We start from the raw sequence: 12480 nt of genomic DNA on the forward strand, positions 1-12480 counted from the left end.
AACAAAAACACAACGCGAAAACAACAAGAACAGCAGACCAAGTAATAGGAAAGCACGCACCACTCTTGGATGAAACCGTGAGCGAGGCAAGGCCGAGAGTGACAGTTTCAGTTCACCACTAGGACCCATTCTGATCCATCCACTTTTTTTTGCCTCTCTTTCCCAGATTGCCGAGGTGGCCACATGTGTCCGCGTAGAGTTTAGCAGTCCACACGAAAATGAAAAACGAAAAAAAAGCAGGACAGCAATGTGTGTCAGCGGTGATGAGCGAACTCACACGCATTCATGCACGTGGTTCATGCACGAGGAATAACAGCGGAGTGATGAAGAGATTGCAGAGAGCAAGGATGACAACTCGTGCTCCCTCTCCCTCCCCCCCCTCGAAAAGGAGACACCCTGGCCAGCCACACCCTGTTGCCCGCTCTACTCACCCAAGACGGACACCGACGTGTACTAGAGAGACCACCAAGCGGGACTAGAACCGTCAAAGGCAAGTAGAGGTAGTATAGGCATCGATCAATCGTTGAGGGTCCCTTGAATAGCAGCAGTATGTACGCCTTGTAGCTGTCCTTCTCTATGCCCCACATTCAGCGTGTGGTTGACCTGCAGGGCAAGCAGCGTGGACACGCAGCTGTGAGATGCATCCCTCCTAAAGAGCCGCGGAAACTGGCGAAGAGAGCAGGAGAGAAGGGGACAGGAAAAGAGCGGCAAGGAGAGACTTGCGAGTATGAGAGGCATCGCAAAGATAGGGGGCGAGTCGATGGTCGTAAAGTTTCAACTCAGGGCTCTTTGGTGGGTGTTCGAACTGGGCAGTCTAGGTTCTGACACCAGAGCGGTCGCACACGCACATGCAAGTTGCACATACATGCAAAGACATCTGCTGCTTTGCCTCAGACTTGACAAAACGCAGAGCCACTGGCAGTGCAGCAGGACGCGTCTCGAGAAGAGCCGGCCATACAGCTAGGGCTGGTAGGGTCATGAGGGCTAACACACACACACACCACACAATGACGGCGTCTTCTTTTGTTGTCGCTGTTTGTTGCTCGCACCCCTTGACACACCGTGTTCGTTCCACGAGGATGGGGGGGTGAGGACGGCCTGCGATTCAAAACGTGAGCGATCCAACAAAGAAAACCACAGAAGGAAAATACGCTAACGTACATCGAAGAGAGAGGCGAGGAAAGGTGTGGGTGCCCACCACCGAACGAAAAACACGTTAAAGAGATGTTCGCGCATGACTGAGAACCGAGCGAGAGCAATGGCACGCCCGCATGGGATCCATTTTTCCTCAGACAGAAGCAAATAGGCATCACCGATGTGACTTCCCCTCTCTTGGCACAAGACCCGACAAAGACCTCATCCTCCCCACACGCACACATACACGCACACATACACGCAAACCAAAAGAAAAATGAGAGCCCGACTCGGGGCCACAAGGGGAGGCATCAAAGTGGGTATAGACACCACCCACCAAGAAAGACAACGCAGCTAGCGGTGTGTGCTTGCTATGAGTGCTGGCAGTGAGATGCGCAGTGCGTCGATGCCCCGTGGGTTCTCCAAAATGATGCCGCGGCAGGTGGGCACAATGCCAAGTCCCCACAGCGCCCGATTGCCGCTCACCAAAAGGCTGTCAAGGTCCTTGTATTCCAAGATGATATGAATGAGGAGGTCGATCAGATACGTCATGCTGGCGGCAGCGTACTGCGGAGCTTTACCACACATCAGCTCAACCGTTTGCGGGTACTGCGCCAGCTCTGCCACAAACCCGACGACGATTTCCATGAGAAAAATCTGCTTCGGCTTCTCTTCGATGAGATGGATAATGTGATCGATGACGTCTTGTTGCACCAAATTGCATGCAAACTCCTCGTTCAGTCGCGCAAGGGTTGCGAAGAAGCTGAGCGCAAACTTCTGCAGCACGACGCTCTCACGGAACTGCTGAAAGCCAGGGTACAGCGCCTTCAGCGCTCGCGCGCCGTGTGCCTCGGAGAAGTTTGGCGCCGCACGACAACCGGCGATGTTGTGCAGCAGCACCGCCCCAAACTCGAGCACCGTCTCGTTCGCCGGAAATGACTCCACAACGTTGAGGATGGTGTGCACGCCTTCCCTTTTGATAATGGCGGCTAGATGCGCCTCTTCGCCAATGCTAACATTCCAGAGAGCGCGTAGGCCAATCTCCGACAACTTCTCGTCGCTGCAGAAGAGGCTAAGGTTCTGCAGAATAACCTCGATGCCGCCATTCGAGGCGATACTCTTGACCAGCTGCGGCTTTGCCGTCAGCTCGCACAGGCGCCATGTCACCTGCTGGGCCATAGACTTGCCTTTGAAGTTGGCGAGGATGGCGATGATGCGGGTGATGTCGTTCGTCACGTACCACGTGTCCCACACATCCTCGAACGTGATGTCTTCCTGCGGAAGATGCGGCAGCTGCACGTTGGCAAAGAGGTGCTTCACGATGGAGATCAGCGACAGGATGCGGTTCACGACTCCCTCGCCATCTGCCCTGCTCTGCGATTGCAGACCGACCAGGTGGCCATGCTCGTTGAAAGCAGGACAGCCAGCCGTCCTCCAGCTGCCGTTGGACTTGAGGAAGCTCACATTGCCGCGGCAGCGCAGCACTTCCTCGAAGCGCTTCTGCTCCACGTACGGCGCCTGCACGGAATCAAAGTTGCTCTCCCCGGTCTCGGATAGCGTGGACGGGGAGGTGGCTTTTCCGTTCAATGGAGCTGCTGCGGTGCCGAACACGCCTCCGATTGGGTGCTCTACGATTAGCACCACATCGCCTTCCTCCACAGGTGCCCAACCTTTCGCAGTGAGTGCCATGTGCACCGGTGTCACGTTGAACAGCGGCGCCTCCTCGCAGCTGATCAGGCAGTAGTCCATTTCTGGCGGATAGCGGGAGGCGAAGTAGTAGCGCTGCGGTTGCAGTGGCACATCCACGGCGTTTTTCTTGGTGCCCTCAAAGAACGTGGCCACAACGTGCGTGGCACGCGACTGGGTAGGGATAGCAGTGGCAGACGTCAGCAGCAGCCCTGGTGCCACCAGTACACCTGAGCCCACAGTCTTGCTCGTGTTCCGCTCACGAAGCCGGCATACCGCAGGGATATTGATCCGGTTGCTGTTCGTCAGAGTCGACGTCATTGGTACCAGTTTGCTCGCCCTTGTCTTGGTGCGTGCACAAACGTCTGCGCGTCCGTCTAGCCAGTGAGGTGTGTCCCTGTCAGTCCAGATCCGGCTTGAGGCCTTCGGAAACGGGGCGTGTGCCAGGGCGCAGGGGAAAAGACAGGCGGTCACTTGCACATGTGCATCATGCCCAATAAGGATGAAAAGCGCAGAGAACCATTCAGAAAGCCACATGAAGAGGAAAGGGGGTGAGTGAGTTCTCGAGAAGGATACCACCGGCACGGTATGACGGCCTTTGCCACTTGGCCGACGAGTGGCGTCATCACAGGATGCGCAGAGGGCAGTCGTCGAGGCAGTACACGTGCCGCGTTGTTGTCCTTGCCCCGTTGACGAGAGCCACGTAGAATGAGATAAAACGGTCCGTCGGCTGCGGAGGTGGTGGAGCAGGCATACAGAAGCAGGACGCAGCGACAGAGAGGAGATCAGAGTGCGTGCGTAAGCGGAGGAGAGGTATATCAGTATGTCATCTATTTTTTTGTATTCGTTTCTGCTTCTTGTTCAACGAAGTGAATACACCCGTGAATGCCACGTACACCCAAACGGAGCGTAAAGAGGGAGACACGTAAATCGCAAACGACACAGAAGTGTACACCACCGGCTCGCCACGACGAAGGGAATGGGCATCAGTGAGAAACAACAGAAGGCGTGAGAGCCCCCTGCGCGCGAATGCGTCAACATCGATGTTTTTCTGTGTCTTGTCCGGCAACCCCCCGCCGCACACCCCCACTTTGCCCAACCCCACACTAACTGCGCCACAGGAACCATCCTACAGTTGTCTCATAACATCACGTGCATTGCCCGTCCACAGTTCTCCAAAGGTGAAGTACCGGCGACAGCTGAAGCAAAACGCTGCCTTCTCCGACACGGCGCCGCTCTCCTCACGGCAGCACGAGGTCAGCGGGGTAAGGCAGTTGGGACATGGCCCCCGTTCCACCTCCGTTGGCGTCATAACGTAGCGTGACGAGGGCCACGGCGTGCTACTGTTGACTGACGTGCTTGCGCGATCCTGCTCGGCGGTGACCGCATCCGGCCTGCGAATCGAGGAGACGGGGCGTCCGTTCACGTGCACTTGCAACGTCGACGGGCCACGTGGTGTGTCATGAGCAATGGCGTGTGAGAACGCGCCGCGCGGGGTGGACACTGGGGTGTAGCGCCGATAAGGTGAATTCGACGGCGACGAATGGACGCCATTACCGGCCCTGGCGGATCGGCTGCGTGGCTGTGCGTGCGCCCGGTCTGAGATGCTGTAACGGCTACTCCTTCCCTGTCGATGCCACTCCTCGTGTTTTCGGCGAGCTTCGCGAGTGTGACTCTGATGCAGCTGCACCTTCAGCTTATCCTCTGCCTCTTTGGACAAGAAGAGTAAATTGCGTGTTTTGGCCAGCTCTTGCTGAAGTTTTGCGATCTGGGCATCTTTCCGTTCTTCGGCAGTAGGGTAGACACGGCACAACGGTGCCTGACGAGCGTGGCTTTCCGCTCCCCCGGCAGAGATGCGCTTCAGCTCCTGCTCTAGTGCCCGGCGATCACTGTTCGCAGCGCTCAGCTGCGCTTGAAGCTTGCCCAGAGCCTGTGTGTTGGTGTGAGCGTGCTCCATACGCTCCACTACATCCCGATGGAGAGACTTTAGCTGGTGCAGCTGCCCCGCCTGCGTGCGAATCACAGTCACGAGGCCCTCCAGCTTGCCAATAAGGTGCGCAGCCTGATGCAGCGCACATGCCAGCTCCGGAGAGTCGGTGACCGGGCAAAGGTTCTCTGGGGCAGCCCAGTGGGTGAGTAGCGCGTTCGCCTGCTGATGCTCTTCGGTGGACTCCGCCTGAATCACCCGCGACTCGACGCAGTGCCGCAGCGACGACAGCAGAGCTCGCATTGCAATCTGCAGCTCGCTTGACAAGGCGCGGCCTTGTGTGCTGCAACCGCCTCGCTCCTCCTGGGCCACCACCACCGAAAGGTTCGCAACTGTGTACGCAGGCTCCACGGAGTCGTTGAGGCGGTAGCCACTGGCAGCACCGGCTGACGTTTCCACCCAGAGCTCCTGCTGTAACAGCCCAGCCGCTCTCTTCTGGGCGCGGTATGCCCTCCAAATGGCCCAGTACCGTTCTCGCAACGACATGTGTGCGGCACCTTCCACGTGTGCCGCCGCCACTCGCAGCGCCCCAAGCGGTAGCGCCCTTCGTTGCGGCGGACTACCTTGCGATGCCTTGCTCTCTTGCGCGTGAGGCATGGCATCACCTGCCGACACCACAGTTCCTACTCGTGTCGTGTGTGGCGTTGCCACCACAGCAACCACGGGACTAGCTGGCGAAGCAGTTTTGATGCTTTCTACTGTAGACGGTGTCGCAGCGCTTGCGGTGCCACTCGGAGAGCTACGATGACTTGGTGGGACGCCCACCGCAATAGACGGTGGCGCCGCACTGACCTGCGCAGTGGCCACCACCGCGTCGAAGCGCCCCGACTCCGCCGAAGAGCCCGCACCGCTCGTCGTAGGCTCACCAGCGATGTTCTTCGCACATTGAGCAGCGTAGCGCACCTCCGATTTCGCCATGACTTCCTCCTCGCCGCTTTTGTACATCTCCAGTTTGCTGTCTGCCCGCTCCGCCAAGGATGCGGGTTCAAAGCCCAAAGTCGGCGTGGCGGCAGTGCCTGGAGCATTTGTGGTTGCCAGACTGGCGCTTGGTGGTGTGCTGGACACACCACCAGCGCTCGCGGCTGTCAACAGCCTGTAAGCCTCCTCTGGGCGCAGTGGGGGCGGCTCCGCTCCGTAGCGTCGCACCAGTTGCTGGATGGCCACCTCCTCCTTCCCCGAAAACTTCTTCAGCGTGCCCTCCACCGTGTGCAGCTTCGCAGGGTTGTACGCGTTGTAGAAAGAGACTAGGCGCTCTCGGTAGTTACCACCGATCGTCATCGATTCCGCCGTGCACGCCTTGTTTGGCGGGGCTACAGCTGTGAAGGGAGCTGTGTGACGAGGCACCGAGCTGTCCAGTGGAGACGTCACCGTCGCCAGCGGCCTTCCCTCGATATTCGACGGCTGCATCCCGACGGTGGAGTCACCGTAGGCGCTGGCCACTGGTGGGGCATCGGATGCCGTTGCTGCTACGAGTTTCGCGGTGGCTGTGAGGGACAATGGTGCCGCTTCCCTGGCTTCCGGCACAGCCGCCACCTGTTTCTCGACAGCGGGCACTGTCGCGCTTGCATGTGCCGACGCTTCTACATTGGTCGCTGATGACGTCAGCTGCTGCCGTGCCACGTCAGAAGTTGGCGCCAGCTGTTCGTTTGTCGCCTCCGAAACCTTAGCCGCTGCCACGCGCTCAGTGGATGGCTCTGGTCCGTACTTCTTCACCAGCTGCTGGATCACCTCTTCCTCTCGACCGGCATAGCGCCTCAAAGTCCCATTAACCTTGCTCAGCTTCCCCGGCTCGTAGGTGGAGTAGATGGCTACAAGTCGATCATAGTACGAGGGTTTCCTATCTGGATTGGCCTCGTTTGTCGAAGCGGAGTGCGATGGCGTGCTCTCACGCGCGTCGAGGCAGGACGACGGCACAACAGGTGGTGTGGGGGAGAGATGGACCTCCCCTGGCGCCGGCTCTGGCCCGTACCTCTTCACCAGCTGCTGCAGTACGTCTTCCTCGTAGCCGCGGTAACGGTCGAGTGCCACTTCAACCTTGTGTATCTGGCCAGGGTCGTACTTGAGGTACATGGCACGCATGCGGCGTCGATATTCATCCGCCACCCGCGGCGTGGTCGTGAGAGACGTCGATGTGGACGCAATGGCGGTGCTGTCTAGTCTGCTAGCGTCCCCTGAAGCGGCGTTGCTGCACAAGAGCTGATTTTGCGTAGTGGCACGCGGTGTGTCTGCATCCCTTTGCATCAGCATGAGGATGTGTGCATCACTCTGTTCGACCTCCAGCTGAAGGTCCGAGGGGGTGTCTGTGGGGCGTAGCGGACCGGCGGCTGCGACAAGCTCCCCTGTCAGCGACGAGCGCCTTGTCGTATACAAGTCGTACGCATCGAGCGGCGTTGCCTTGCCGGCAGCTTCTTGGACTTTTTGGAAGATGGATTCGAAGCTGTCGGAGTGCTTCGCCTCAAGAGAAATGGTAGATGCCAGTGGACCACCGACAACAGAGAACCTCATGGCTTAACGAATCACGGAGAACTTTGACAATGATGTGGGGGGCGCAGCACACTTGAAAGAATAAACCAAGGAAGACGGCGACGAGACCAGTTGTCGTGGAGCGTCGTCGGTGCCAGCAACGCTAGTCGAGAAAGCCTTCCTGAAGGCAAGGCGAACAGCAATACAGACCAGCAATAGCTCACCTCTATGTAGATGTAAAACCTGTTGTCGCGCTACCTCTCCCCTCCAAATTTGGGCAGCAGAGAAAAAGTAAGCTCTAATAAAGGTTTCGGTGCAAAGCAAGCTGCAGAAGGAATGGGATGTCCTCTGCAACCTGCGGGCGTTCGCTCGGCATGCACACGCACAACAACACGGAAAAAAAAAGACGTCTAAGCCGCAACGACAAATGCAACGGTGTGAAGTGCGCGTCCACGCACAAGCGCAGGTGCGCGCAGGCGAATCGTACGTCGCACGGAGGTCCTGGCATCACCGACAGAGAGAGAAGTGCACACACGGAAGCAGCAGAGATGATTGGGGGCAGTAGAGGCGCTGCGACATCATCATTCCGCCACACCTGCGCGCTGGAGGGTGTGTCCCTCGAGTACGGCGAAAGGGATGAATTTGTGTGGTGATGGCCGTAGAAACACGGCTTGAACGCCTGCCGCCCCCTTTTGGCGCGTAAATAGATGATGTGCGCTGCAGGCGGGGCTCTTCTCACAAACTACGCACTTTTTGTTCTCCCATGTGCTCACTAGCGGAAGCGTTGCATCAACAAAAACCACGGAGAAGCAAAACGCCAGCGGCCGCGCTGGACGCGGACACAGCAGTTCGTGAATATAAGCAAATAACAACAAGAGGCGAACAGCACAACTCACCGCGTCACACTTTCTTGGATGCCCTGGCTCGCTGACTTGATGCGTTGCAGCACCGATCCGTATTCTCTCTCAAACAGATATTGACGCTCCAGTCGCACCGCGGCGTCGTCAGCGTAGCGGCATCGATGCGACTGGCTCCCGTGCAACTCTACCTCATCGCAAAGCGGAGTGAGGCAGGGCCCGCGCAGGAGCGACTCACAATACCCCTCTCCTGAGGTGCGCATTCGCCTATGACTGTTGAGGGTGGACACATCCTCTTCGGTACAGCCGCACTTGGGGCAAGACCATCCGCTACGAGGCCTATCGTCGGCTAAGGACATCACCCACCGTCCATGCCGCTCAGTGACGCAGAGGCTCACAATGCGCTGAAAGTCGGTCAGGGCATCGCACACAAGCTGTGTGCGAGCCTCCATCTCCCTGCAAAGAACTTCCTGCACTTTCAGTGGCCAGATACCACACGCTGCCGGCACAACCTGCGAGCGATACAGTCGCGGATCTTGGGTAAAGGTGCCATCGGACGGGACGCCACGTACAGTACCCGTGCAGTACATGCTTGGGCCTTCAATCAAACACTCGCTGTACAGAAGTCTACTCTAACAGAAAACCCAACCTTTCAATGGTGAGGTGGGGGAGGGGGTAGGAGCGAGGCGACTTGGGCAAAATTTGCAGTGCTCTACAGCAGAACAGCGCAGCGAGCGGACACAACTGTAGTTGAACCCCCTCGATCTAGATTTTCGCCGACCTCCCTTTTTTTTGCAGAGCAGATAATACAATACTGCTAGCGTTTACGCGCGACCTACTCTATCACCTGCGGCCCACATAGAAACTTGCGGGCCCGTCAAGAAAAGGCAGCAGGGGGTACGGGTAGACGCCTATTGGCTCCCCAAAAACAAAGGGCAGCACACAAAGAACAAACAAAAATGGTAGCCGGCACACACCCCTGTAATACGGTGCGCAAGGCAGCTAGGCAGATCAGTACAGTAAGCACAGCACGAACAAGAGAGCGGAAGTTTCGAGCAAGATGACACACAGGCGGGCGACCCAGCCAGGCACGCCGCCGACGCACGGCATGGACGGAAATGCCAGAAGATGGCGAGTCCCCTCTCCCCATCCCCAACACAAGAAGCCCGTCGTGAAACACAGGCCCTCCGGGGGTGCGGACATGCGAGGACTGTGCGACCGCGCTGTCACGGACGGCTGGAGCACGGCGTGCTGGGGGGTCGGCAGGGCCAGGGCGGTGGGCGCCAGGCAACGGCGCGAAGAGCCGCACACGGGACAGCGCCAAAGCGCACACGTGGCGTCATGGGCGGCGCCTTCTCCACCCCGGCGGGGTGGGCTCCATGAGGCACCGACGCCGGATGCACGACGTGAGCAGCCCGAGGTGCCGCGGGTTGGGGCGGCTGAGCGGGCGACGCACGGCATACAGGCCGGATGTGCAAGGTCTCTCACAGGTCCCTGGCCTGCGGCTTCTGGTCTTCCTCCCTGAGCGTGTCCTGCCGTGCACCTGGACTGCCCACTGCCTCCGCCCTCGCGCATGGTACCCCGGGCGCGGCCCGCGTCCGATGAAGGGGGCGAGGAGGGACATGCAGAGCCCGTAGGTCGCACGGCCCGGTTCGGCGGCGAGGGCGGCTCTGCCCTGGACGACGAGGGTGCAGCTGTGGTGCATCAGCGGTAGGTGGGCTGCATATGCTGGAAAAGTAACCATCCATCTACGTTGTTTGATTCTTTTGTTTGCTGTCTTTTACCATGTTCATGGTAGGCGGTCGCTTTTTGGTGGTGGCGACGGTGTCATCCACCTGCAAGCACGCGAACAAGGAGACCAACGACAAAAAAGGCGCTCCGCCGGTGTGTGTGTGTCTTTGTGTACTCACTGCTGAAAGGTCGCGTGCCATGTTCCAGATCCGTTTTCCCCTGCTCACGGGGGGGGGGGGGGCACATGCATTCTCCCTTCCTCCACACTTTTCCGGCCTTTCCCTCTACGCCACAAAGATCTGTGAGTGTGTGTGTGGATTCCATCAAACCTACGCAGGGTAGCCCTCGGCCATGCCGACACAAGCGAACCTCATGTTCGCATAGCTAATCCGTATGAGCACGCGAGCACAATGGCGCTCGACAAGAGAGGGATCTGCTACTGGAGTTATTCAAGAAAAGTCAAGCAAAAAAGTTTTTGTTGTTCGTCACATTCTGAAGAGCGACGGAAACGCGATCGCTTTCCTCTTGCGCACGTTTTTATCGCTTTGTTTTTTCGTTTTTTTTTCACTGGTACATGTGTGTGGGGGCGGGGGAGGCACTGCGGGAGGAGAACAGCAACAACAGCAGAACGATAACAGCACTAAGCGTGCTGCTGGGGTGCAGACGAGAAGGAAAAAAGAAAAACGATCATGTGGATGCGGATGCGTGCGCACGCACACATCCGCGCCTGGCTCACAAGATTAGTCCCCCACCCCTTCCCGTTCGCACCACCTCCGAAAATGTTGGACCTTGACAAGAGGAGGAACAAAAAAAGACCAGGAAACGAGGAGCACCGGCTACAGAACAAACAGAATGCACACAAACGCCACGCAGCCATGGTGTCAGGGGGGCTTTACGCAGATGTCCAGATCCTCACATGCGGGGTTACAGCTGCATCGCCTTCAACAGCACCACCGCGCCTGCGCATTCGAAACAGTTTGTAAGCCCTTCCCAGCGCCCCTTTTTTTGGCGCTGTTCGCTCTTGCCTGCCTCTCTTACGTTAATCGGAGAAGCACCCAAAAAAAAAATACACACACACGATATAGAGGAACACGACAACGCGGCGGTGCAGCAGGAAGACAGGCGACACACCGCCATGGCAAATGTACATGTTCGGCAGTCTCGGCAAAAGGGCGAGAAGAGTGAAAAAGTCTGGGGGCGCTGCGTTCCCCTCTTCCTCGCGGACTTGGCACTTTTCCTCTGTTAGCCGCTCCCTGACTTCCTCCTCCTCCCTCCTCGTGCGCCCCCCCATTCCCTGTTTGGACGTGCTTACAGCGGCGAAACGGCAAAGGCGATGGCACACACCTGGATGGCCCAGACGGGGGCCAGGAGGCCGAAGCTGGTGACAGGCTCGCCGGTGATTTGGAAGGGAGGCACGTTCACTGTCAGACGCGTGCTGTTGCCAGCGGCAATGGTGACCCTCTGGTTGGTGTTGCAGTTGATCGTCTTGCAGCACGGCTTCTGATAACACGTGTCGGCCACCACGCCCCATGGAATGCTGGCAAGTACCATCTCGAATGTGGCAACGGGGAACGTTGCACCCGTACATTCCTCAAAGATAGCGACGATACCCATGATCCGACCATGGACCATGAAAAGCAATCGTGATTGTGCAAACGGTCGGTGTGAAGTCGCGGTTGTTGTAGCCGGCTGAGTCGCACCCCATCCTCGTGCCCCAGGCACTAAGACACACACACACGCACACACGCACACCGTTTCTTCGTAGTACTCGTGGTGCTTTACAGCTTCGTCTTTTGCACACTGCTCATCTCAAGCATGCCGATCGGAGCCGAAACGACAACGATGCGTTGTGCGATGAGCCCCAGCACCGAGTAGATACCCAGAGCAGTCGTCCGATAGCTGCCGAAGAGGGCGTACTCGCCCCATCTTATCCAGGTCTTGCACGGCATCCTGGCTGTCGCGGTGAGATTTCGTTTCCCTCACCCCTTTCGCCGTTTCGTGCATCGAATTGAACGGATCATCCTTGTGCAACAGATTCGGTGTGCATTACATCTTTTTGCGGAAGCAGGTGGGGGAGGCGCGTGCCGCCGAAGCGGAACAATCATCACTGCGACTCCATGCACGTGTATGCGCTGTATAGGCCACTAGGTTTGGTTTTCTTTCCCATCATCCCCGACACTTCCCTTGACGAATAGAAAAAAAAACTTAATTTTCGTTGTCAGTGTACAAAGGATGTCTCCTCAGCTGAAGAACAAACGAGAGGCAAGAAAACTGAACGGACACACAAAAGAAAATCAAGAGGGGCAGAGGCTGAGAAAGCAGAGAGGGTCAAGGGCGGGTTTCCCCTAGGATCTAAGGCAACCTATGACGCGTTGATGCAACTGAATACAGCAGGGCAGGTGGCAGTGGAGGGGAGGGGCAGGGGGCGACAAACAGAGGTATCACCTTCCCCTCCAGAAAAAAAAGTGGACAAGTGATGAAGCCACCGATATCAGTGTCTTCGGCCGTGTACTTCGCACGCCCAACACGAGTACGCATGGTTTTTAGGGCGGAGAGTAGTGGTGGCGCCTGTGTAAGGGTGTCCGGCGATGCGAGCGGCACGTGAAGAAAAGGTGGAGAAAG

General features: G+C 57.7%; 2 protein-coding genes and 1 pseudogene across 2 annotated transcripts, besides 1 other annotated feature; all 3 read right to left on the reverse strand.

Moving 5' to 3' along the window:
* Positions 1 to 1488: 1488 nt before the first annotated feature.
* On the reverse strand, positions 1489 to 3357 carry LMXM_36_1380 (conserved hypothetical protein; the record flags this gene model as incomplete). Its single annotated transcript, XM_003874433.1, has 1 exon — positions 1489 to 3357. One exon carries the CDS (start codon positions 3355 to 3357, stop codon positions 1489 to 1491), a length of 1869 nt encoding a protein of 622 aa, XP_003874482.1.
* A 592-nt stretch (positions 3358 to 3949) lies between these two features.
* Positions 3950 to 7312, reverse strand: LMXM_36_1390 (conserved hypothetical protein; the record flags this gene model as incomplete). The annotated part of the gene is made up of 1 exon (XM_003874434.1): positions 3950 to 7312. The coding sequence occupies one exon, from the start codon at positions 7310 to 7312 to the stop codon at positions 3950 to 3952; it is 3363 nt and encodes a 1120-aa protein (XP_003874483.1).
* A 539-nt stretch (positions 7313 to 7851) lies between these two features.
* LMXM_36_1395 lies at positions 7852 to 8717 on the reverse strand (annotated as a pseudogene).
* Positions 7852 to 8717: a sequence feature.
* Positions 8718 to 12480: the final 3763 nt, after the last annotated feature.

This window comes from Leishmania mexicana, chromosome 20, assembly GCF_000234665.1.
Source record: "Leishmania mexicana MHOM/GT/2001/U1103 complete genome, chromosome 20".
In the NCBI taxonomy this organism is placed as follows: Eukaryota; Euglenozoa; class Kinetoplastea; order Trypanosomatida; family Trypanosomatidae; genus Leishmania; species Leishmania mexicana.